This window comes from Crocuta crocuta, unplaced genomic scaffold, assembly GCF_008692635.1.
Source record: "Crocuta crocuta isolate KB4526 unplaced genomic scaffold, BGI_CrCroc_1.0 scaffold39, whole genome shotgun sequence".
Classification (NCBI taxonomy): Eukaryota; Metazoa; Chordata; class Mammalia; order Carnivora; family Hyaenidae; genus Crocuta; species Crocuta crocuta.
In genome coordinates, this window is record NW_027533334.1 from 5,343,339 (window position 1) to 5,370,918 (window position 27,580).

Sequence of the window (27,580 nt, forward strand, 5' to 3'; positions counted from 1 at the left end):
AAAGGGACAGAGATCATGAGCAGGGGACAGGGCAGAGGGAGACAGACAGACAGACAGACAGACAGAGAAAAAATCATGCTCAGCAGGGAGCCCAACATGAGGCTCGATCTCACAACTGTGAGATCATGACCTGAGCCAAAATCAAGAGTCAGATGCTCAACTGACTGAGTCACCCATGTACCCCAAATTTGTCTTTTCTTGATATCTCATATAAGTGGAATCATACAGTGTTTGTCTTTTTGTGTCTGACTTATTACACTTAGCAGAATGTTTCCAAGGCTTATCCATATATCAGAATTTCATTCCCTTTATTATGGCTGAATTTTATTCTATCAAGTGTGTTTATCACAGTTTGTTTATCCAGTCTTCTGTTGATGGACACTTGGGTTATTTCTACCATTTGGCTATTATGAATAATGCTGGTTAACAACTCTAATTACTCTAATTGTACAACAATGCTATTTAACCTGTTCTTGTGTTCCACCTCTCCCTCCCTTTTTATATACTCTTTTAATATCAATGCTTTAAACAGTATACTAAACTANAGAGTCAGATGCTCAACTGACTGAGTCACCCATGTACCCCAAATTTGTCTTTTCTTGATATCTCATATAAGTGGAATCATACAGTGTTTGTCTTTTTGTGTCTGACTTATTACACTTAGCAGAATGTTTCCAAGGCTTATCCATATATCAGAATTTCATTCCCTTTATTATGGCTGAATTTTATTCTATCAAGTGTGTTTATCACAGTTTGTTTATCCAGTCTTCTGTTGATGGACACTTGGGTTATTTCTACCATTTGGCTATTATGAATAATGCTGGTTAACAACTCTAATTACTCTAATTGTACAACAATGCTATTTAACCTGTTCTTGTGTTCCACCTCTCCCTCCCTTTTTATATACTCTTTTAATATCAATGCTTTAAACAGTATACTAAACTAAGGGCACCTGAGTGGCTCAGTCGATTCAGCGTCTGACTTCGGCTCAGGTCATGATCTCATGGTTCATGAGTTTGAGCCCCGCTTTGGGCTCTCTGCTGACAGCTCAGAGCCTGGAACCTGCTTCGGATTCTGTGTCTCCCTCTCTCTCTCTCTGCCCTTCCCCCACTTGTACTTTCTCTCTCTCTCTCCCTCTCTCTCTCTCTCAAAAATAAACATTAAAATAAATAAATAAATAATAAACAGTATGCTAAACTAGCTTAATTTCATTTTTAACTTCAGTCCAGAAGTTATTTGAAGAAGTTACAAAATACAAAAGGGTCAAAATAGGTAAAGAGGGGACGGTGAAAAGAAAACTAAAGATGGTAGTGGCACCTGGGTGGGTCAGTCAGTTAAGCATCTGACTTTGGCTTAGGTCATGATCTTACGGTTCATGAGTCTGAGCCCCACATCGGGCTCTGTGCTGACAGCTCAGAACCTGGAGCCTGCTTCAGATTCTGTATCTCCCTGTCTCTGTCTCTCCCCTGCTTGTGCTCTGTCTCTCTCTCTCTCTTTCTCAAAAATCCGTAATCATTAAAAATTTTCAGAAATAAAAACTCCAAAAGAAACTAGAGACCTTAACCAAGACACTTGCCTCAAGTTATGACCATTCCATTTCTTCAGAGAAATGGGCCTAAGTAAAAATAATTTAACAATTTTAAAGTGTCTTAAAATAGACCTAGATATCCCTGAAGTTTCTATTATTATCCAACGATATGTTTTATTTTTAAAATGATTAACAGTCTTTCAATCACTTGGAAAAGCTCAAATGAAATAAATCATAAAACATCATCAGCTGACATGTTCCACTCAGGACATTACTACTGCAGTTTCAAGTAAAATCCACCAGGTGGCAGAGGAAAGGACTCACAGAAAACCTGCACATTTCTAATTTAAATGAATAATGGCAAATAGCTTATTACTTCTGTTAATAGAAAAGACCTGCAGACCTTTAACATGAAATTCACTATATAATGCACAGAACTAAATGGGTGATTTAAATCTGAACACCAATCTTTGCCTGAGGATATTTGCTACTAGAAAAATAAAATTGTGCTTATTCTGACTTGCCTTGCTCCCTTGCACAATTTCCTTCTCCTGGGAGGCTTTGTAGTTCTCCGCTCTCACTGCTCACAGGATGCACCAAGCGCACCATCACCCACCCCCAATGGGCTCACCGTGTTCCCAGCCACCCCACTCCCACCAGAGCCCAGGAGCCATGAAGCTTCTCTGTGCATCACCACTATTAACAGATTTTTAAAAATAAAATTTATTTAAGCTAAAAACAAACCCCCACAAAACTGTTCATCCATTTCTCCCACCCCAACCTTCAACCACCAATCTGTTTTCTGTAGCTATGAGCTTGGAATATATATATATATATTTTAGATTCCTCATATAAGAAAGATCATATATTATTTGACTTTCTCCGTGTAGCTTATTTCACTTAGCATAATGCCCTCAAGACTGATCCATGTTGTTACAAGTGGTAAGATCATATTCTTTATTATAGCGAGGTAATAGTCCATTATGTGTGTATATATATATGTATATATGTGTGTGTGTGTGTATATATATATACACACACACATACACACACACACCACAGCTTTATCCGTTCATCCATCCACTGATGGACATTTAGGTTGTTTCCATATCTTGGCTTTTGTAAATACTGCTGCAATGAACATGGGGATGCACATATCTTTTTGAATCAGTGTTTTTTGTTTTCTTCAGGTAAATACCCAGAGTGGAATTGCTGGATCATATGTTAGTTCTCTTTTTAATTTTTTGAGGAAACGCCATGCTATTTTCCATAGTGTATGGTTGCAGAGCCTACATTCAAGTCTTTAATCCATTTTGAGCTAATTTTTGTATATGGCATAAGATGGTGATCAGTTTTCATTATTTTGCACATGGCTGTCCAGTTTTCCCAAAGCCATTTGTTGAAGAGGCTGTCATCCCCCCACTGTACATTCTTGACTCCTTTGTCATAAATTAATTGATTGTAAATGTGCAGATTTATTTCTGGGCTCTCTATTCCTTTCCATTGATCTATGCATCTGGTTTTATGTCCGTACCACACTCTTTTAATTCCTCTAGCTTTGTAATATAGTTTGAGATCGGGGAGCATGATGCTTCCAGCTTTGTTCTTCTTTCCCCTGATTGCTTTGGCTATTTGGACATCTTTGATGGCTTCCTGCAAACTTTAGGACTGTTCTATTTCTAAATTCCTTCCTAACAGATCTTTAAATACGACTCTTTTTGCTTTAAGGAAATGCTTTACTGGCTGTGAAGACAAATTCAAAGTAACAGACAGAAGTAAATGATGTAAAGAGAAAAAGAAAAAATATTCCTTATAATGTAACTACAAAGAGCCCAATAATTAGGTAGATCAGACATTTTGAGTTATTCATAGAAATCAACATGTTTTATGTATATGATCAACCTCATGATTATTTCATTTGAGCAGGCCTTGATTTGTTTTCCAGAATTTTTCAGAGGGATTGCCAATTAGTCTGCACACTGAATTAAGACAGTCCCTCTACATTTCCCCTCTCTGACACATACTTTGGGGTGGCAACAAAGCAGGAATGATTTAAGAAATTTTCAACAGTTGTCTAGCTCATTTTTTGTTTGGAAGGAGGAAGACGATGAATAAGAAGATAAAACTCACATTTGTGGAGCCAGAATTCCTTTTAGCAAATAGATTGATCATATTTTTAGATGATGGAAAAGGACTGTCCATTAGTAATTCTGCAGGTGCATCATGCTGCAAGGACACTTGAGATTTTGGGTGTGAAGGAATCAGTGACATGGCACGTAAAGTATTCAGCTAGAAAATGCAGAATGTTGGGGCGCCTGGGTGGCTTAGTCGGTTAAGCGTCCGACTTTCGCTTAGGTCATGATCTCGCGGTTCGTGGGTTCGAGCCCCGCGTCGGGCTCTGTGCTGACTGCCAGCTCAGAACCTGGAGCCTGTTTCAGTTGTGACTCCCTCTCTCTCTGACCCTCCCCTGCTCACACTGTCTCTTTCTCTCTCTCCTAGAAATAAATTAAAAAAACATTTAAAAAAAAAAAGAAAGAAAGAAAATGCAGAATGTCAGTCAACTGCTTTCAGAAACTAGCTCCACAGATACCAAACCCCTGCTCTGACATTAAAACCCTACGGCCCATTTTGTACTTTGTTGAAAAATACATTGCTTGGCAATTTTTTTTTTAAGCTGACAAACATCATCCTATGGGAGCAGAAGGTGAGAGCTATCTCACAGTTTCAGAACTTCATATTAGTCTCGGTTGGACTTGTCTAGCGAGTCGACTCATCCATTTCCCAACGAGGCAGCAACCAGATATATTGGCATTATTCGGGATCACACCCTGCTTTAAATGCTTATTCAGCCGCATTTCCAATATTTTGGAGCTGCTACTTTCGTTCCCATTTCAATACATGTTTATGACCTGAATTTTTTAACTCTGCCACTTTTTGATCACAAACCAGACTCAGCATTTATATTATGAAAAAAAAATGCTAGTCCAGCTGAAAAATACACTCTAACTACAATAATAATGTCACTGCAGAAGAGAGTTTATCTGATAATTCAAGATCTCTGGAGCATCATGTTATAGCAAATTTTATAGAATACTGCATTTTAGTGGCTAGTAAGAAAAACAGGGCTTAGAATAGATATGTTTCCTCCAAAACTTTTGACTCAAATACAGGAAAAATTCTCTTCCATTTCTTTCAATTTCTTTCTTTCTGCCATAATGAATTTTCTCCGAACTGAAAAAGTTCTTTAAAAAAAAAAAAAAAAAGGCAATTTTCAACTTAGTTATAATTAGGTTTTAATCAATACAACTGTTTTTTAACTTTGTATACTGTCTTTTCTCTCCAGTGAATTGGATTATCTTATAAGCCTGTTAGCAGCTTGCAGTCAAAATATTGGCTTCTACTAAGCGTCACAGAGGTGTTATTATCTCTGGGGGGGAAAATGTAGAAACAGAGACACAGTGAAGTAGCATGAATGGCCCAGCTGATGTGAAAATGTCACATTTCCTGAACTGATTGGTGAGAATAGTTGGCTACGCTTTGAGTTCAATCCCCTGGTGGCCAGATAATAATATACTATCCTGGTCACAGATTTTGGTGAGCCAAACGTCTGACCCATGTAAGCCATAGGTCAAAATACAGATCAGGCACACGAAGGGTCTGTGTGTATCGACCCATCCCCACTGGCAGAAAGGCCGCCTGAAGTACAAGCCCTGCTGAGACCAATCAGTAGTGAAATTAAACACACACGTACACCTTGCAAACATGAACTATGCCAAGTATGCTGAAGTATCCTCATGACTATGTTGGAGGAACCCACACATCACACTGCATTTGTCCCAAATGACACATCATTTGTTTATTAAAGACATCCTTCTCTTATTTGTACTTTAAATTCCAGGCCACTAAAGATAGCTCTCTTTAAGGTTAACCAATTCATGTTCTTTGTTGACTCTCTGAAATTATAAGAAAGAAAAAAAAAGTTAAAATGTCAACTAAATAAAACGAACACTGGGTATTTGAGTACTCCAAAACTACTTTGGAAATAAGGATATAAAATACAAATTTCTCATACATCAGATGTAGCAAAGTTACCATCATATTATAAGAATCCAAGCTGTCGTCATAAAAGACACCTACCTACTCCAAACCCCTTGTTTTTTCAGATTAAGAAACAAGAGCCAGACATGGTAAGAGATTTCCCTGTGCCACCTGAAAGAGGAGCAGGGCACAGTCGTGGCTTGCTGCCCATGTTAGCCACTGTCTGGGTCTGATGCAGGGCACCAGCAGTTCACAGGCACGGAAATTCTCCACGCTGGAATGCACTCCCAAGGCAGAGTGGGGTGAGGGAACGAAGGCAGGGTTTAGAATCAGATTTCCATTCCCAGTTCTGGCTCTTTTACTTACTAGCTCCCCACCTTGTAGCTGTGTGACAATGACAAAACTAACTTCTTGGAGTCTCTGTTTTTTCATCCAAAAAAATTGGGGATAATCAGACCTAACTGTGAGGGTCTGCTGCAAGGATTAGAGACAAAGAGTAGGTGCCCAAATTATAGCTATTATCATGGATAGGAGGCTTGACACAATCAATTCAGTTTTTTATTTATTTTTTATTTTTTATGTACATCCAAGTCAGTTAGCATATAGTGCAATAATGATTTCAGGAGTAGATTCCAGTGATTCATCCCGTACACGTAACACCCAGTGCTCATCCCAACAAGTGTCTTCTTTAGTGCCCCTTACCCATTTGGCCCATCCCCCCACCCACAACCCCTCCAGCAACCCTCAGTTTGTATTTGAGTCTTTTATGTTTTGTCCCTCTCTCTGTTTTTATGTTATTTTTGCTTCCCTTCCCTTATGTTCATCTGTTTTCTATCTTAAATTCCATATATGAGTGAAGTCATATGATATTTGTCTTTCTCTGACTAATTTCGCTTAGCACAATACCCTCTGGTTCCATCCACGTAGTTGCAAATGGCAAGATTTCATTCTTTTTGATTGCTGAGTAATACTTCATTGTATATCTATACCACAGCTTCTTGATCCATTCATCCATCAATGGACATTTGGACTCTTTCCATACTTTGGCTATTGTTGATAGCACTGCTATAAACATTGGGGTGCATGTGCCCCTTTGAAACAGCACACCTGTATCCCTTGGAAAAATATCTAGAAGTACAATTGCTGGGTCATAGGGTAGTTCTTTTTTTACCTTTTTGAGGAACCTCTGTACTGTTTTCCAGAGAGGCCGCACCAGTTTGCATTCCCACCAGCTGGGCAGAAGAGATCCTCTTTCTCTGCATCCTTGCCAACATCTGTTGTTGCCTGGGTTGCTAATGTTAGCCGTTCTGACAGGTGTGAGGTGGTATCTCATTGTGGTTTTGATATGTATTTCTCTGATGATGAGTGATGTTGAGCATTTTTTCATGTGGCTGCTAGCCATCTGGATGTCTTCTTTATGAATTCAGTTTTATATGGGAAGACCATACCAGGGACCTAGCTTCAGTAGGGCATGTCCTGTGACTAATGGTTCCAAAATAGCAAGTAAAGCTGAAGTGATTATCTGTCATTCTCCACCTCTGTCCCCAAATGCCTGTCACCATATACTTTAAGATAAAACATTTATTTTGAGAATTTGCCCCAGTCTCGGGGTTGGATGCACGATCACGAAATACTGCAAAGCTATGTGGCCTACGTGGGGACTGAGTTAGAAGGGGTTATCATTTGTAAGGTGTCCTAAGCAGGTGAGCCCACCATACCTATAAGGAACATGGAGGACAGGGAAGTCTCCCAGTTTCCACACTCAACAAACACTGAATGTAGGTCATTGTCTCATTTGTATCCATGAGATTTTAATTTCTGGAAGTAATGGAATGACGATATGGAGAGGTCAGTGCCGTTGAAAAAAGAGTTTAGTACTTACATTGCCACAGACAAGGGGGCCCACCACACCACGCAGGGTCACATGGGGGCCCCGGGTGGTGGTTAGGACACAGAAGCAGAAGCAAAGGGGAAGCCTAGGCCAGCGCCTGTATCGGGGGTTTGTGTGGGAAAGTCAAGACTCGGCAAAGCAAACATTTTAGAATTAGCCAGTTTGAATGATTCAGGCAGGTTTGGGGCTGTAGGGGTAACCTCTGATTGACTGGTACCTGGCCCTGGGATGACTTAGATCCAGGGAAACACTGGTGTGCTGTCTGAGAGTCAGATAGGGAGAGTGTTGAGGGGACACGAGACAGACTGTATTTGAATAAGGAAGGTAGAGTTCTAGGCAGGTGGTAGTTACCCTCAGGAATTAGCTAGCCCTAGGAGGAGCAGTCCCTCCCTGGGGCTGGAAGGTCTCCCAAATATTAAAACATGGTAAGATACAGGAAACGAAAAACATGATGAACACAGTGACAATTGTTTCAAACAAGTATTTCCTCTTTCACACTATTTTCTACTCATCCCTCAAACACTTAGAGCTTTCCTACAGGATGTAGAATACATTTACGTTTTCTATGTGAAGTGTGAACACCCTTGGTTTCAAGTCTATACCTGGGTAAGGCACCTGTGTGGCTCAGTTGGTTAAGGATCCAGGTCTAGATCTCAGGGTCATGAGTTCAAGCCCTGCATTGGGCTCTGCATTGGGTGTGAAACCTGCCTTTAAAAAAAGGCACCTGGATAGAGTTTGGGGTGATTTTTATTCTGCCTTTCATAAATAGAGTTCTTTTCAAAGACCATGAAGTTCATGTTGAATCATCAAGTGATAGAAGTTCAAGGAGTAGAGGGGTCTGGGAGGTCACTCAAACCGACTCTTTCATTTTATATCTGGGGAGTCAATCATTAAAATTCTTCAGAGTCTTAATGACTTAACTACTATTAAAATCAAACAGAATATAATTAAGCATGCAATTAAAAGCATTAATAACCATACTGAGCCAAAAAGTAGTTAAATTTCAGAGTGCAGCTAAATGCTTTTTTTCTTGTCTTCTCTCCTCCAAAGTGGAGACATTGGGAAAATGTCTCTGCAGATCAGGGGAAGTCAGGGGAAACTACAGGAGTCATTTTCAGGACAGATTTCTCTGTATGGAATCAGTCGGCCATCACCAGTGCCATCAGCGGACTTTGGACAAAATCAAAGCCATCAACTAGACCAAGATACCTCTCTGGTTAAGATCAAGCCAAAGGCCCTCGCCAGTGGACACCTCTATGAATTCCTGTCTGGGGAAGAATGAAACACCCCATTCTTGACTTTTCTGTTTTGTCTTGGTGTTTCTACCTGTTTAAGAGTAATAATGTAAAGGCAGCGAGGACAGGCACATTAAATATTAGGTACTCTTCGCCCTAGCTCATTCAGCTGGTGAGTCTAAAGATAAGGACGATATGCAGAGAACTACAAAAATGGAACAGCCGAAGCCGGGGCATGTCCTCACCTGGAATGAGAAGCAGAGACTAAACGCAGGGAGATGCCAAGAGTGCTACTAATACCTGGACTCATTATAATACCCGGAATTGTTCATCCATGTCTCTGAAGCCCTGAGCACTGTGAAGACATACACACTGCCTGGAAACAAATAGGGCTGGAAAATTATTAGAAAAGAAGACGCTGTTGTTCATTTCGTTTTTGTTTTGTCACAGTAAAGCACGCACACAGTTAAAAACGCTCTACTAGTCCTATGAGACTAGTTATGAAAAACAGTTTCAGTTTCCTGCCTGCCATTGTCTCTTTTCAGCCACAGCTGTGTACAATCCTTTCAGTCAATTCTTTCAGTATTTATCTCTACACCTCTAAAAAACGTTCTTGTACTATCATTTCTTGCAAGTTTTTCTCAGTGTTAGGCATCATCCAGGGACTTCCCACTGTAGCAAGCGAGAATTTAGCCCGCTTTCAGTGCTCTTCCCAACCCCTTTCTCCATCCGGCCTAGACTTCTCGTTCCCCCTCTTCCCAATTAAGTTATATCTGTAGTTATAATTGTGGTTAGATCCCTATCTACATTATTATCACTGTGTAAATGCTATTACAGCATGCTCTGTGATTCTTGGAAGAGGACTCCTAACCTAGTATGGAGGNTTTTAGCAAATAGATTGATCATATTTTTAGATGATGGAAAAGGACTGTCCATTAGTAATTCTGCAGGTGCATCATGCTGCAAGGACACTTGAGATTTTGGGTGTGAAGGAATCAGTGACATGGCACGTAAAGTATTCAGCTAGAAAATGCAGAATGTTGGGGCGCCTGGGTGGCTTAGTCGGTTAAGCGTCCGACTTTCGCTTAGGTCATGATCTCGCGGTTCGTGGGTTCGAGCCCCGCGTCGGGCTCTGTGCTGACTGCCAGCTCAGAACCTGGAGCCTGTTTCAGTTGTGACTCCCTCTCTCTCTGACCCTCCCCTGCTCACACTGTCTCTTTCTCTCTCTCCTAGAAATAAATTAAAAAAACATTTAAAAAAAAAAAGAAAGAAAGAAAATGCAGAATGTCAGTCAACTGCTTTCAGAAACTAGCTCCACAGATACCAAACCCCTGCTCTGACATTAAAACCCTACGGCCCATTTTGTACTTTGTTGAAAAATACATTGCTTGGCAATTTTTTTTTTAAGCTGACAAACATCATCCTATGGGAGCAGAAGGTGAGAGCTATCTCACAGTTTCAGAACTTCATATTAGTCTCGGTTGGACTTGTCTAGCGAGTCGACTCATCCATTTCCCAACGAGGCAGCAACCAGATATATTGGCATTATTCGGGATCACACCCTGCTTTAAATGCTTATTCAGCCGCATTTCCAATATTTTGGAGCTGCTACTTTCGTTCCCATTTCAATACATGTTTATGACCTGAATTTTTTAACTCTGCCACTTTTTGATCACAAACCAGACTCAGCATTTATATTATGAAAAAAAAATGCTAGTCCAGCTGAAAAATACACTCTAACTACAATAATAATGTCACTGCAGAAGAGAGTTTATCTGATAATTCAAGATCTCTGGAGCATCATGTTATAGCAAATTTTATAGAATACTGCATTTTAGTGGCTAGTAAGAAAAACAGGGCTTAGAATAGATATGTTTCCTCCAAAACTTTTGACTCAAATACAGGAAAAATTCTCTTCCATTTCTTTCAATTTCTTTCTTTCTGCCATAATGAATTTTCTCCGAACTGAAAAAGTTCTTTAAAAAAAAAAAAAAAAAGGCAATTTTCAACTTAGTTATAATTAGGTTTTAATCAATACAACTGTTTTTTAACTTTGTATACTGTCTTTTCTCTCCAGTGAATTGGATTATCTTATAAGCCTGTTAGCAGCTTGCAGTCAAAATATTGGCTTCTACTAAGCGTCACAGAGGTGTTATTATCTCTGGGGGGGAAAATGTAGAAACAGAGACACAGTGAAGTAGCATGAATGGCCCAGCTGATGTGAAAATGTCACATTTCCTGAACTGATTGGTGAGAATAGTTGGCTACGCTTTGAGTTCAATCCCCTGGTGGCCAGATAATAATATACTATCCTGGTCACAGATTTTGGTGAGCCAAACGTCTGACCCATGTAAGCCATAGGTCAAAATACAGATCAGGCACACGAAGGGTCTGTGTGTATCGACCCATCCCCACTGGCAGAAAGGCCGCCTGAAGTACAAGCCCTGCTGAGACCAATCAGTAGTGAAATTAAACACACACGTACACCTTGCAAACATGAACTATGCCAAGTATGCTGAAGTATCCTCATGACTATGTTGGAGGAACCCACACATCACACTGCATTTGTCCCAAATGACACATCATTTGTTTATTAAAGACATCCTTCTCTTATTTGTACTTTAAATTCCAGGCCACTAAAGATAGCTCTCTTTAAGGTTAACCAATTCATGTTCTTTGTTGACTCTCTGAAATTATAAGAAAGAAAAAAAAAGTTAAAATGTCAACTAAATAAAACGAACACTGGGTATTTGAGTACTCCAAAACTACTTTGGAAATAAGGATATAAAATACAAATTTCTCATACATCAGATGTAGCAAAGTTACCATCATATTATAAGAATCCAAGCTGTCGTCATAAAAGACACCTACCTACTCCAAACCCCTTGTTTTTTCAGATTAAGAAACAAGAGCCAGACATGGTAAGAGATTTCCCTGTGCCACCTGAAAGAGGAGCAGGGCACAGTCGTGGCTTGCTGCCCATGTTAGCCACTGTCTGGGTCTGATGCAGGGCACCAGCAGTTCACAGGCACGGAAATTCTCCACGCTGGAATGCACTCCCAAGGCAGAGTGGGGTGAGGGAACGAAGGCAGGGTTTAGAATCAGATTTCCATTCCCAGTTCTGGCTCTTTTACTTACTAGCTCCCCACCTTGTAGCTGTGTGACAATGACAAAACTAACTTCTTGGAGTCTCTGTTTTTTCATCCAAAAAAATTGGGGATAATCAGACCTAACTGTGAGGGTCTGCTGCAAGGATTAGAGACAAAGAGTAGGTGCCCAAATTATAGCTATTATCATGGATAGGAGGCTTGACACAATCAATTCAGTTTTTTATTTATTTTTTATTTTTTATGTACATCCAAGTCAGTTAGCATATAGTGCAATAATGATTTCAGGAGTAGATTCCAGTGATTCATCCCGTACACGTAACACCCAGTGCTCATCCCAACAAGTGTCTTCTTTAGTGCCCCTTACCCATTTGGCCCATCCCCCCACCCACAACCCCTCCAGCAACCCTCAGTTTGTATTTGAGTCTTTTATGTTTTGTCCCTCTCTCTGTTTTTATGTTATTTTTGCTTCCCTTCCCTTATGTTCATCTGTTTTCTATCTTAAATTCCATATATGAGTGAAGTCATATGATATTTGTCTTTCTCTGACTAGTTTCGCTTAGCATAATACCCTCTGGTTCCATCCACGTAGTTGCAAATGGCAAGATTTCATTCTTTTTGATTGCTGAGTAATACTTCATTGTATATCTATACCACAGCTTCTTGATCCATTCATCCATCAATGGACATTTGGACTCTTTCCATACTTTGGCTATTGTTGATAGCACTGCTATAAACATTGGGGTGCATGTGCCCCTTTGAAACAGCACACCTGTATCCCTTGGAAAAATATCTAGAAGTACAATTGCTGGGTCATAGGGTAGTTCTTTTTTTACCTTTTTGAGGAACCTCTGTACTGTTTTCCAGAGAGGCTGCACCAGTTTGCATTCCCACCAGCTGGGCAGAAGAGATCCTCTTTCTCTGCATCCTTGCCAACATCTGTTGTTGCCTGGGTTGCTAATGTTAGCCGTTCTGACAGGTGTGAGGTGGTATCTCATTGTGGTTTTGATATGTATTTCTCTGATGATGAGTGATGTTGAGCATTTTTTCATGTGGCTGCTAGCCATCTGGATGTCTTCTTTATGAATTCAGTTTTATATGGGAAGACCATACCAGGGACCTAGCTTCAGTAGGGCATGTCCTGTGACTAATGGTTCCAAAATAGCAAGTAAAGCTGAAGTGATTATCTGTCATTCTCCACCTCTGTCCCCAAATGCCTGTCACCATATACTTTAAGATAAAACATTTATTTTGAGAATTTGCCCCAGTCTCGGGGTTGGATGCACGATCACGAAATACTGCAAAGCTATGTGGCCTACGTGGGGACTGAGTTAGAAGGGGTTATCATTTGTAAGGTGTCCTAAGCAGGTGAGCCCACCATACCTATAAGGAACATGGAGGACAGGGAAGTCTCCCAGTTTCCACACTCAACAAACACTGAATGTAGGTCATTGTCTCATTTGTATCCATGAGATTTTAATTTCTGGAAGTAATGGAATGACGATATGGAGAGGTCAGTGCCGTTGAAAAAAGAGTTTAGTACTTACATTGCCACAGACAAGGGGGCCCACCACACCACGCAGGGTCACATGGGGGCCCCGGGTGGTGGTTAGGACACAGAAGCAGAAGCAAAGGGGAAGCCTAGGCCAGCGCCTGTATCGGGGGTTTGTGTGGGAAAGTCAAGACTCGGCAAAGCAAACATTTTAGAATTAGCCAGTTTGAATGATTCAGGCAGGTTTGGGGCTGTAGGGGTAACCTCTGATTGACTGGTACCTGGCCCTGGGATGACTTAGATCCAGGGAAACACTGGTGTGCTGTCTGAGAGTCAGATAGGGAGAGTGTTGAGGGGACACGAGACAGACTGTATTTGAATAAGGAAGGTAGAGTTCTAGGCAGGTGGTAGTTACCCTCAGGAATTAGCTAGCCCTAGGAGGAGCAGTCCCTCCCTGGGGCTGGAAGGTCTCCCAAATATTAAAACATGGTAAGATACAGGAAACGAAAAACATGATGAACACAGTGACAATTGTTTCAAACAAGTATTTCCTCTTTCACACTATTTTCTACTCATCCCTCAAACACTTAGAGCTTTCCTACAGGATGTAGAATACATTTACGTTTTCTATGTGAAGTGTGAACACCCTTGGTTTCAAGTCTATACCTGGGTAAGGCACCTGTGTGGCTCAGTTGGTTAAGGATCCAGGTCTAGATCTCAGGGTCATGAGTTCAAGCCCTGCATTGGGCTCTGCATTGGGTGTGAAACCTGCCTTTAAAAAAAGGCACCTGGATAGAGTTTGGGGTGATTTTTATTCTGCCTTTCATAAATAGAGTTCTTTTCAAAGACCATGAAGTTCATGTTGAATCATCAAGTGATAGAAGTTCAAGGAGTAGAGGGGTCTGGGAGGTCACTCAAACCGACTCTTTCATTTTATATCTGGGGAGTCAATCATTAAAATTCTTCAGAGTCTTAATGACTTAACTACTATTAAAATCAAACAGAATATAATTAAGCATGCAATTAAAAGCATTAATAACCATACTGAGCCAAAAAGTAGTTAAATTTCAGAGTGCAGCTAAATGCTTTTTTTCTTGTCTTCTCTCCTCCAAAGTGGAGACATTGGGAAAATGTCTCTGCAGATCAGGGGAAGTCAGGGGAAACTACAGGAGTCATTTTCAGGACAGATTTCTCTGTATGGAATCAGTCGGCCATCACCAGTGCCATCAGCGGACTTTGGACAAAATCAAAGCCATCAACTAGACCAAGATACCTCTCTGGTTAAGATCAAGCCAAAGGCCCTCGCCAGTGGACACCTCTATGAATTCCTGTCTGGGGAAGAATGAAACACCCCATTCTTGACTTTTCTGTTTTGTCTTGGTGTTTCTACCTGTTTAAGAGTAATAATGTAAAGGCAGCGAGGACAGGCACATTAAATATTAGGTACTCTTTGCCCTAGCTCATTCAGCTGGTGAGTCTAAAGATAAGGACGATATGCAGAGAACTACAAAAATGGAACAGCCGAAGCCGGGGCATGTCCTCACCTGGAATGAGAAGCAGAGACTAAACGCAGGGAGATGCCAAGAGTGCTACTAATAGCTGGACTCATTATAATACCCGGAATTGTTCATCCATGTCTCTGAAGCCCTGAGCACTGTGAAGACATACACACTGCCTGGAAACAAATAGGGCTGGAAAATTATTAGAAAAGAAGACGCTGTTGTTCATTTCGTTTTTGTTTTGTCACAGTAAAGCACGCACACAGTTAAAAACGCTCTACTAGTCCTATGAGACTAGTTATGAAAAACAGTTTCAGTTTCCTGCCTGCCATTGTCTCTTTTCAGCCACAGCTGTGTACAATCCTTTCAGTCAATTCTTTCAGTATTTATCTCTACACCTCTAAAAAACGTTCTTGTACTATCATTTCTTGCAAGTTTTTCTCAGTGTTAGGCATCATCCAGGGACTTCCCACTGTAGCAAGCGAGAATTTAGCCCGCTTTCAGTGCTCTTCCCAACCCCTTTCTCCATCCGGCCTAGACTTCTCGTTCCCCCTCTTCCCAATTAAGTTATATTTGTAGTTATAATTGTGGTTAGATCCCTATCTACATTATTATCACTGTGTAAATGCTATTACAGCATGCTCTGTGATTCTTGGAAGAGGACTCCTAACCTAGTATGGAGGGATTGTTCAGACACATCTTCATTCAACAAGTGTTTATTGACGCCTACACCATGCCAAGTACTGTGCTCAACGCTGGTTACACAGGGGTGACCAAAGAACTATGGGACTTCCCTTGTGGGATAGAGCAGGCAGCCCAGGCTCTGGAACCAGACTGCTAAGGGTCAAATCTTTTCTACTTTAGGGGTGCCTGGGTGGCTCAGTTGGGTAAGTGTCCGACTTCCGCTGGGATCATGATCGCTCCACTGGTGGTTTTGGGTCCCACATGAGGCCCACATTGGGCTCTGTGCTGATTCTCTCTCCCTCTCTCTGCCCTACCCCACCCCCACTCTCTCACACGATCTCTCTCAAAAATAAATAAAGAAACTTAAAAAAAATCTTTTCCACTTTCTAGTCATGTAATCTTGGGTAACTTACTTAACCATTTTGTACCTCAGTTACCTAAGAATTGTTGAGAGGATTAATGAATGAAAATGTGTGAAGTACTATAAAGTATGTGTAATAGCATATGGTAGAGAGAAGGCACTACAGAAGTGTTACATGTCATTGTTTTAGGAGTCAAATGGAAAGGAGAAATTTACATATATTCCACAAACTTATATATATAATTATATATAACTGTATAGATAATTGTATATGTATATACATGTATGTATATACATATGTGTTTATGTATGTGTGAATATGATGTCTATATTTATAATAAACTACTAAGAATGAAAAGTATCGGGTGCCACAAGAGTACTAAACCAGAGGAATCCTTGTTTATGTATACCACTTTAAGTATATTCAGTTTATTGTATGTCAATTATACCTCAACAAAGCTCTTTTTATTTTTTAAGTTTATTTATTTTGAGGGATCGAGAGAGAAAGCATGAGGAGTGGAGGGACAGAGAGAGAGGAGAGTGCGAGAATCCCAAGTAGGCTCTGTGATGACAGTGTGGGGCTCGAACTCATGAACCATGAGATCATGACCAGACCTGAAATCAGATGCTTTAACCGACTGAGCCACCCAGGTGCCCCAACAGAGCTCTTTTTAAAGGTAAGTACCTGAAGGTTTTTCTGCATTCATTAGCCACCCTTAGAGGAATCAATAACCTTGATGCTACCCATTTAAATACTGTTCCACACCCTACTCCATTATAGCTTTCCTACTTTTTGCTATTCAATATTTTTGCTTTTATGAACATAGTAGATAGTATAAAATGTTTCCCTTTCTTAGAATTGCCTTTTGTGTTTGTGTTTCTCTCTCTTTTTTTAATTTTTGTATTTGAGTATAGTTGATACATAGTGTTACATCAGTTTCAGATATGCAACATAGTAATTCCACGAGTTTACACGTTATGTTATATTCACCACATGTGTGCCTACCATCTGTCACCATATATTGCTGTTACAATATTACTGACTATATTCCCTATGCTGTGCATTTTATTCTCATGACATATTTACTCCATAACTGGAAGTCTGTATCTCCCTGTTCCCTTCACCCATTTTGCTCATCTCCCCATCTCCCTCTGGCAACCATCAGCTTGTTCTCTGTATTTATAGGTCTGATTTTGCTTTTTGTTTACTTATTTAATTTTGTTTTAGATTCCACATATGAGTGAAATCATGTGGTGTCTGCCTTTCTCAGTCTGATTTATTTCACTTAGCATAATACCCTCTAGGTCCATCCATGTTGTCTCAAAAGAAATGATCTCATCCATTTTCGTGGTTGTGTGATATTCCAGTGTGCGTGCAGACTTGTGTGTGCGTGTGTGTATACATCTTCCTTATCCATTCATCTATCAGTGGACACTTAGGTTGCTTCCACATCTTAGCTATTGTAAATAATGCTGCAGTAAACACAGGAGTTAATATATCTTTCTGAATATAGAAAAAAAAGACTTTTTTGTTTTCTTTGGGTAAATACCTAATAGTGGAATTATTGGATCATATGGTATCTCTAGTTTTAATTTTTGAGGAAGCCCCATGCTGTTTTCCACAGTGGCTGTCCAGTTTACATTTGCACCAACAGTGTATGAGAATTCCTTTCTCTCCACACGGAGGAATCCTCATTTAGATGGAGGCTCAAGGAAGGAAGGCTTCTCTGAGAATGTGATATTTTGGCTGGAATTTGAAGAGGGAATAGAAAGCAGACCTACTGGAAGGGAGGGCAGGACATACAAGAGAGGGGAGGGCATAGAGCAAGGCCCCATGGTAGGCGGGTGGCTCAGTCAGTTAAGCATCTGACTTTGGCTCAGATCATGATCTCGCAGTTTGTGAGTTCGAGTCCCACATGGGGCTCTGTGCTGACAACTTGGAGCCTGAAGCCTGCTTCACATTCTGTGTCTCCCTCTCTCTGCCCCTCTCTGATTCACACACTGCCTCTGTCTTTCAAAAATAAACATTAAAAAGATTAAAAAATATATAACAGCTTTATCGAGATATAATTCACATAAGATACAAATCACTCATTTAAGTGCACAATTCAGTGGTTTGCAGTATATTCGGAGTGGTGCAATCATCACCACAGTCATTTTTAAAACATTTTCATCTTCATCGTCCCAAAAGAAAGTCCATACCCATTACCATATACTTCCCATGTCCCTCCAATTCTCCCAGCCCTAAGCAGTCTCTAATCTACTTCATTTTTATAGCCTTGTCTGTTTTTGACATTTCATATAAATTAAATCATACAATATATGGTCTTCTGTGACTGGTTTCTCCCACTCAGCATAATGTCTTCAATATTCGTCCATGTTGTCTCAGTGCTTCATGACTTTTTATGAGTGTATAAACACACACACACACACACACACACACATCACTTCAACTTATCAACTCATAAGTTGATGAAAATTTGGGCTGTTTCTACTTTTTGCCTATTACATATAGTCAAAATGCTATTTTGAGCATTCACATATAAGTTTTTCTGTAGATGTATGTTTTCATTTCTCTCGGATATAAATCTAGAATAGGAATTTGTGAGTCACATGTCAACAAGTATGGGGGTGACATTTTTTCCACATCCACTCCAACACCTAATTCCTGTCTTTTTTTTTTTTTATCACAGTCACCATTTTAGAAAGTGTGAAGTACTACCTCAGTATTTTGATTTGTATTTTCGTGATGGCTAATAACGGTGAGCACCCTTTCTTGGATCCATTGGCCATTTGTATATCTTCTCTGAAGAAATGTCTACTCAGTTTTGTTGCCCATTTTTTAAATAAGTTACTTCTTTTGTCATAAATGCTTTTGATGTCATATCTAAGAAAGCTTTGCTTAAGTGAAAGTCATGCAGATTTGTTCCTATATTTTCTTCTAAGAATTTTATACTTCAGCATTTATGCCTAGGTCTGTAATCCAGTGTAATTCATTTTTGTGTAGGGCATGACGTAAGGATTCAACTTCATCTTTTTGCATGTGGATAGCCCAGTGTTCTCTCACCATTTGTTGAAAGGACTATTCCTTCCCTGTTGATTTCTTGGCATCTGTGTTGAAAGCAATGTGAATATTTACTTCCGGGTTCTCAAGTCTATCTGATTGACCAAATGTCTGTTTTTTTTTTAATTTTTTAAAAGTTTTTAGTCATTTATTTTTATGAGAGAGTGTGTGTACAAGCACGGGAGGGGCAGAAAGAGAGGGGGACGGAGGATCTGAAGCAGGCTCCGCGTGGACAGCAGAAAGCCCGATGTGGGGGTTGAACTCATGAACAGTGAGATCATGACCTGAGCTGAAGGCAGATGCTTCACTGACTGAGCCACCCAGGCGCCCCGCAAATGTCTGTTCTCATGCCAGTACCATAGTCTTAATTACTGCTCCTTTACAGCCAAGTTTGGAAATTGGGAAGGGTAAGTCCTCCAGCTTTGTTCCTCTCTTCAACATTGTTTTAGCGACTCTGATGCAAGGAGAGAGCAGATTCTCCGCCCCCCCCCCATCCCCTCTACTCCCAATACTTCAGTACAACACAACTTCACTTCTGACGCCAGATATATAGGTTTTCCAAACATCAAACAACTTTGCAACATCAGCTGGGTGTCCTACAATCTAACTCAATTCCGACACTGTCTGCCTGGGCATAGCTCAGTCCTACCAGACAGCCCCCTCTCCTCCCACTTCAGATGTCAATAGCAAGTTCATGTTACCTGTGCGTCTGACTAACCTGCTATAAATCAGAGGTTGCCACGATCACCTCTTTACGTTTCATTAATTTGCTAGAACAGCTCACAAAACTCAGAGAGACATGTTATTATAAAAGATATTATAAAGGATACAGATGTGCAGCCTGATAAAGAGGTACAGAAGGCAAAGTTCAGAAGTGTCCCAGGTGCAGAGTCTTCTGTCCCCGTGGAACTGGGGTGTGCCACCTTCCCAGCATGTGGATGAGTTTGCCAACCCGGAAGCTCATCTAATCTTGCTCAGTAGTTTTTATAGAGCTTAATCTCCAGCCGCCTCCCCTCTGCCTTCCTAAAGCTTGGTGGTTAGGGTTGATTTTTATTTAAATTCTAGTTAACATATAGTGTTAACATTGGTTTCAGGAGAATTTAGTGATTCATTACTTACGTACAACCCCCAGTGCTGGTCATAACACGTGCCCTACTTAAGACCCGTCACCCATTTAGCCCATCCCTCACCTCTCTACCTCCGTCAACCCTCTGTCATGAAGAGTCTCTTATGGTTGCTTCCCTTCCCCTCTTTTTTTCTTCCAATGTGTTCATCTGTTTTATTTTCTAAAGTCCACATATGAGTGAAATCATATGGCATCTGTTTTTCTCTGATTTATTTCACTTAGCATAATACACTCTAGCTCCATCCACATCTTTGCAAATGGCAAGATTTAATCGTTTTGATGGCTGAGTAATATTCCATTATATATATACATACATATAATATCTTCTTTTTTTTATGTTTATTTATTTTTGAGAAAGAGACAGAGCATGAGCAGGGGAAAGGAAGAGAGAGAGGGAAGCACAGAATCCAAAACAGGCTCCAGGCTCTGAGCTGTCAGCACAGAGCCCGACACTGGGCTTAAAAACCACGAGATCACACCTGAGCTGAAGTCAGAGTCTTAACCAACTGAGCCACCCAGGTGCCCCTATATACCACATCTTCTTTATCCATTCATCTATTGACGGACACTTGGGCTCTTTTCAGCGTTTGGTTATTGTTGATGAAAATTTTAATACTTCTGGTGCCTGGGTGGCTCAGTTGATTAAGCTCAAAGCCTGGAGCCTGCTTCAGATTCTGTGTCTCCCTCTCTCTCTGCCCTTCCCACCCTCCCTCTAAAAGAAATAAACATTAAAAAAAAAAAGAAAGAAAGTTTTAATCCTTTAAGCATTTGTTTGATATGTTCAGCAGTGCTATCTGGAGACCATCTAGGAGCCCCACCCTAAGCCACCTCATTAGCATAAATTCAGGTAGGCTCTAAAGGAGCTCCTTATGAATAACAAAAGACATTCCTATCACTCAGGAAATTCCAAGGGTTTTAGGAGCTTTGTGCTGGGAATGGGGTCAAAGACCAAACCTATTTCTTATTTTACTGCAACTGAGTTCCTTGGAATTTCCAGGTGAATCTCAGAGTAAGCTTGTTGATTTATGCAAAAATGACAGCTGAGATTTTGATAGGGGAAGCACTGAATCTGCAGATAAATTTGGGGAATATAGCTAGCTTTATAATATTACATGTTTTGATCCATGAACATGGAATGCCTTTCCATTTATTTAGGTTTTAAGTTCTTTCAACAATGCTTTGTAGCATTCGTAATATAAGTTTTACACTTCTTTCTGTAAAGTTATTCCTAAATATTTTATTTTTTGATGCTATTCTAATAAATTGCAATATTTTTAAAACCAACTCTAACATCTCTGAAATTAAGATGTTTTGTACAATCAAGGGTATCTTAGCATTATGCCATAGTACAAGTGGCAGTAATTTTTTTTTTATCTTGGTGGAGATAAATGTGATTTACCATCAATAGCTTCTTTGATTTACTACCACATGGTATTAAATGTGAAATATCTATAAAACATTAAAGTGAAAGTGGAAAGTAGGTATTTGGATATATCTTCAGAAAGCAGAAGAGAGTTGAACTAGAAGATAGATGTAGGGTCATCTGAAGTTCATTATTTTATTATGTAAAAAATTTGTTTAATGTTTATTTATTTTTGAGAGAGAGAGAGAGACAGAGCACAAGCAGGGGAGGGGCAGAGAGAGAGGGAGACACAGAGTCCAAAGCAGGCCCCTGCTGCCAGCACAGAGCCTGATGCGGGGCTGGAACCCACTAACCAAGAGATCTTGACCTGAGCCGAAGTCTCAGGTGGCTCGACTGACTGAGCCACCCAGGTGCCCCTGAAGTTCATTATTTTAAAGCTGTAACAGTAAATGAGATTTCTTTAGGAAAAGAGTGCAGAAGTTGCAGCCTTGAGAAATCACAACAAGAAGTTAGTGAGAGGAATAAGATCTAGAAAAGGGAACATTTTTGTTATGAGTTATTGTCATTGCTATTATCATGTGTCACTAGATGGAAGGACCTATGGGCCAAGGACCTAGCCTCTTTTATACTCTAATGAACCTCTCTAAGCTAAGCACTCTTCTATATTTAGATATTAACCTACTGACCACAGATAAATTGGGGAAAGTGATTCAGAATAATCTGTTCATTTGAGAAATAATATATTGATTAACTATCAGCTCTTTCACCCCTGAAAATCAGAATGAATACAAATAAATCAATCTTTCAGGTCTCCAGAGAAGCATTTTAATCTGATTGTGATTTTGGATTGAAAATAGGTACATGCTTATTGCATATTAACCTAGAGTAATTTTCTAAAGGTAGAAGAAACCAGTCAGTGGAAATACTGCAGCATTCACCATTAAAAGGAGAAATGTGTATAAAAATCCTTCTGAGGCATTCATATCCCACTTGCTGCCACATTTCTATAGAATAAGTAGGACACCAGCTGGTAGTAATGCTAATTCATCCGCCTTTCCTTTTCTGTTTGTCACTTCTCAGATATTAAATCTGATCCATTCCTTTGGTCCGTTTTTCCCTTCACATTGCAAATGCCCTAACCAACATATAAATACCACATCCTCTGAGCAGTACTTCTCAACCGAGGGAGATTTTGACCCCCAGAGGACATTTGGAAAGGTAGGGAGACATTTTTTTTTTTGTCAGAACTGGAGATAGGGTGCTATTGACATCCAAAGGGTACAGGACAGGGATGTTGCCAAACATCTTACAATCCCCAGGACAGCCACCTTCCCCCCCCCCCCCCCCCAAGAATGATCTGGCCCAAAGTGTCAGTAGCGCCAGGGTTGAGAAACTCTACCACTGAGGCTATAAGTTTTTAGGTATATGAACTTTATGGGAGCAAAATCCTTAGCTTTTACCAAATTCTCAAAGGTGGCATAATGCAGAATTTGAAGGAACACTGGCTTAAGTGGATGTTTCATCCAGGCCTTGGTAACAAGTAGCACAGTAATACTACTTCACAGCAAAAATCACCTCTCTAGTTAAGATGACTTCTCTCTGCTGGCCAAATCTCGCGGTCCCTTTCCACTGCCCACTCTGATTTATGGCTAAACACAACTCTTTGGATTTCCTGTCTCTAGGTTCTTTCTCCAAATACCACAATCCCCTTCTATTAGCTAGGTTAATACAGTTACTATGGTTATAGCGACTATTGATCAAGCTAGAGCTTCATAATATGCCAAATTTTGATTTGTCTAGATACCTCCAGTTCCTTCAGTCAGTATTTACTCAGGCTACTCTGTTTAGCACACTGCTAGGCACTGCGCATATGGTGATGAAAATTAGCTTACAACTGAATACTAGAGAGAGATTAATAAAATTTAAACATGTAGTTTAAAACTGCACTATGGAAGAGGTGTGAAAGTTAAAGGTGAGAGAGGCTGAAATGAGGATAAGGATGGACTGACAAACCATTGTATGCCATCCAAATGCGACAAGCAGCTAAACCCTTCCTGGTTATTTTAAACAGTTCAGCTGTAATAGCTGCATCCCAGTCCAGCTAACTTGGGATGTAGTTATATTAAACAAGCAACTCCTGCGCACTTACAGGCAAATTTGGGACAGGGGAGAGTGGGTAAGGCGGGTATAGGGCAAATGCAAAAGCTTCCCTTTTCCTTGTTACTAATAAATCTAATTAGAAACCGATGTGTGGAGCGGGAGCACGGGAGAAGAATAAAGCCAATGTCTAAAATGCCCTTTCCAGATAATTAGCAGATAGAATAATCGTTACAATCGCAATCGCTCTTAATCAGATACTGGAAGTTAGCTGTTGTGAGCTGTAAATCAACAGACCAAAAAAAAAAAAATCAACTTGGCCATTTCCCCAAATATTAGCAATTCTTTATATTGTCAGTAGTCAGCTAAACAGATCAGGGAGCCCTAGCCAGAAACACTGAAGACAGGCTGGAATCCCGAACTCCCTAAAAGCCCCAGACTGGTAAAAAATAACCGAGGTTTCCGTGGGAACGAGGTAGAGGGAAGCCGATGAGAGAACAAAGGCTGCGTCTCTATTAGGGGCTGGCGGGCCCGCGGGCCGCCCCGGGGGCNGGGAAGGAAGGCGGGCCGGGCGGCAGCTGGGCTCGGTCAAGTGTTGGGTGAGATAGACCTTACTTCTGGTGCTTTCCTCTTCCCTCCGTGAAAGGATGTAGTCAAAACGTGGGGTCAGGATGTTGATCGCTGCCTGGGCCTCTTCGTTTCAGATGGTTATGGAGAACGATCCTACTTCCTGTATCCAAAAATCGTTTTCTTCCTCATTTGTTTTGGCTTTGAGAGAATCTTAAGGGGCAGTGCTTACTTGTTGCCTCCTGTAAACGCTCTTCATTTTAGAACAACTCTTTATTCGTTCTGCTTCCCTCTTTGCAGCCCTCGTAAAACCACAGTTAATAAGAGTAACATTAAAAATCTGTGTTTAAGGTATTTGTAAGTGACTTGTTGCCCATGAGTTTGTCTTATGTAATTAAGAAGTTGTGCTTAAGATTTTGTAGAAAATTCGATTGGCTTGAGAGCAGTTCTTAAGTTGAGCTGTCCAAAAGCAGGTGGCATGTTCGTTTGCATTTCTGCTTTCAGAAAGGAAATTAATGCAGTGAGTTGTTGGAAGTTAGGGGCCTACCCCACGCGTTTAGACTGTTGATTCGATTTCCTTTAAGGGGTGTTCAGTTCTCCGTTTTAAATATGAGAACACTGGACTACAGTCTTTACTTATCAAAGCTTTTATGGTTTTATTTGCCACTTTAGATGACAGTGGAAAATGGGTTAACTCTATTGTGTAATGTTATATTTTGGGAGAAGTCCTAAATGGAAAAGTTAAAAATAATGTTCATCTCATGACATTGTAACAGAGCACTGCGTGAAAATAGTATCAGAATAGCTAATAACTTGTAATTATCAAAGAAACTTCTGGAATTAGTGGCATAAAACAATTGAGGTTACCCACAAAATCAGCCTTAACATGGGTGGCCGACATTGTGTTCTAAACATAAGGTGCTGATCCCAGGGTATTATAAACCACTGGGATACCTAAAGGTTGCACACCTGCCTACTACCATCCAGCTGTTTCTGTGGGAATAGGTTTTGTATGCTGCTGTAACATTTGTACTTAAATATATTTTTTAAAAAATCATTCCGTTTGGCTTGGAATTAGTAAAGATTCGGCTTTTGAAAAAACTTAAAAGGAAGTTTAGTGTTCAAGGACGAACACATCTGGTAATATTTACCATTATTTGGTAACGGGGTTCTTATATTAGGCTAGCATGCTAAAAATTTTTGTACTGTGTTAAAACAGTCGACTGGCTTCTTAGGAAAGCATTGATCCTCTTCTCTATTTTATTTGCCTTTCAGTTTAGTGTAAATACTAGTGGGAACTTGTCCCAGCAGTCCACTTATTTTTTCCAGTTTCCCTTTTTCTTTTTGGGGGGAGAAGCTCATGTGTTACTATGAAATGTTTGACTTTATATCCATTAATAAATTAGGATTCCAGGCAGAAAAAGCCTGTACTGTTTTCTGGTAAAGGTGATATAGATCCGTATTATGTTCATGCCCTGCAGTGATTTAAAAGTTTAAAACTTAATTGCAGTGCTAGTCAAAGCTATACATAGGATTTCTACTTAGGACCCAATTTCAATATATTTCAAAGGGAGCTGGGGCTCATAGACCCTTTATGAGCAGGTTTAACTTGTGTTGTCTAATACAAGACTTTAATGTTTTCTTATTAAGTTTTTAATTTTAATTCCAGTATAGTTAGTAGCATACAGTGTTAGTTTCAGGTGTACAGTATTAGTGATTCAACAATTCTATACATTAGTCGGTGCTCATCATAAGTATGCTCCTTAATCCCCATCACGTGTTTCACCCATCCCCCTACCCACCTGTGAACCTCTGATAACCATCAGTTCTCTATAGTTAAGAGTCTGTTTCATGGTTTGAGAAGACCTTAATTTTATTTTTTTTAAGTTTCATGCAGTTCTTTATTTTTTTTTTAAGTTAATTTATTTTGAGAGAGGAAGAGCAGGGGAAGTGCGGAGAGAGGGAAAGAGAATCCCAAGCAGGCTCTGCACCGACAGTGCCAATGCGGGGCTTGAACTCAAGAACCGCAAGATCATGGCCTGAGCTGAAATCGAGAGTCAACAGACTGAGCCACCCAGGCGCTCCAAGAAGACTTAATTTTAATGAAAAAGTAAAAGTAACATTTTCAGTAACATTCATTTTTAACCTGTTTAGCTTTATTTCAGACTATCCGTAGTAAAAATTGGTACTTTTCATTTTTGTAAAAGTGCCTTTACTCTTTTTATAAGGTTTATTCTCTCAGCTAGGAACTAATTTAATCCTATTTAATAATTTCTCCAGCAGTCCTGCAAAGGTCAACTTTTTAGAAAGATTTAGAATAGCGCAGTGGTTTTATGTAACCTAAGTATTTAGGAGAACAGTTTCCATTGCTCTTAGGATCTCTTTCAGAAACTGTAGACGACAGCTCTTAAGTTGCAAAAATCTAAATCATGACAGTAAATATTGGAAAGGGAAGGCACCTTTGGAAAGTGGTCAGCCAATGCTTAGGGAAGAGTGCTTAACTTTTTGGTAAAGTTTTGAAGATTACATATGGCAAAGTGTACAAGTCTTTGGTGTATAGCCTGATGAATTTTTACACGTGAACACACCTGTATAACATTACCCTGATCAAGACACAACATCTCAACGGCCCCCCATGCCCTTTTTTCCCAGTCACTACCTCCTAGATTAGCTTTGCCTGTTCTGAATTTTATACAGCCTATATCCATTGTATCTGGCTTCTTTCCTTTAGCACTGGATACAACCATATTGTTACCTGTAACAATAGTGTTTTCTTTTTGAATGCAGGTAGCATTCAATAAATATTGAATGAATATTCAATAAATAAATATAAATAAATACAAATTATCCATTTTATTAACTGACATTTGCATTGTTTACAGTTTTGGAAACAAGTACACTGGACATTCTTGTACTGCCTTTGGGTGTATGTGTACATTTGCATTTCTGTTGGATTTATGCTGGGAGTGGAATTACTAGGTTTATAGAGGAGACCAGTTTTCCACAGTGGTGGTACCAGTGTACTCTCTAGTAGCATTTTATGTGAGGATTTGAAAACCCATACATTTTGATCGACAGCTCTCTAAAATTAGAGTCTTCGACTCTGGAGAGCATTACCATGCTTAGATTACTCGGTATTAATCACTCTAATGCCTCGACTTCTGTTTTTAGATATGGCTCGTGGACAGCAGAAGATTCAGTCTCAGCAGAAAAATGCCAAAAAGCAAGCTGGACAAAAGAAGAAACAAGGACATGACCAAAAGGCTGCTGCCAAAGCTGCCTTAATATATACCTGCACTGTGTGTAGGGTAAGGGGAACTGGAAGGCTTAGTTTTCCCGGGGACAATTCTTGCCTTACCCAGTGGTATATAGAGGTTGCCACGGCAACATAAATAGTGGATGGGGGGAGCTGCTTATGTTAGGTTGCCAGCTTCAGTGGCCTCTTCCTCAGTTACTGGTTTGAACGGCTCCTGTGTCCAGGCCCAGGTCTCCAGGTGTCAGGGAAAGGGAATGAACAAAGTCCCTCCC

General features: G+C 40.1%; 1 protein-coding gene across 2 annotated transcripts in view; it reads left to right on the forward strand.

The window, feature by feature from the left end:
• ZNF706 (zinc finger protein 706) overlaps nt 1–27,580 on the forward strand; it is a 239,429-nt gene that overhangs the window by 209,093 nt on the left and 2,756 nt on the right. The window contains exons 1-2 of one of the 2 annotated variants that reach the window (XM_077748241.1): nt 25,972–26,162; nt 27,224–27,360. In XM_077748241.1, coding sequence (XP_077604367.1) covers nt 27,226–27,360 — 135 coding nt within the window. In that variant the 5' untranslated portion in view covers nt 25,972–26,162; nt 27,224–27,225. Of the gene's footprint in view, nt 1–25,971; nt 26,163–27,223; nt 27,361–27,580 lie in introns of those variants that run through there. The other variant, XM_077748243.1, reaches the window with a different exon arrangement.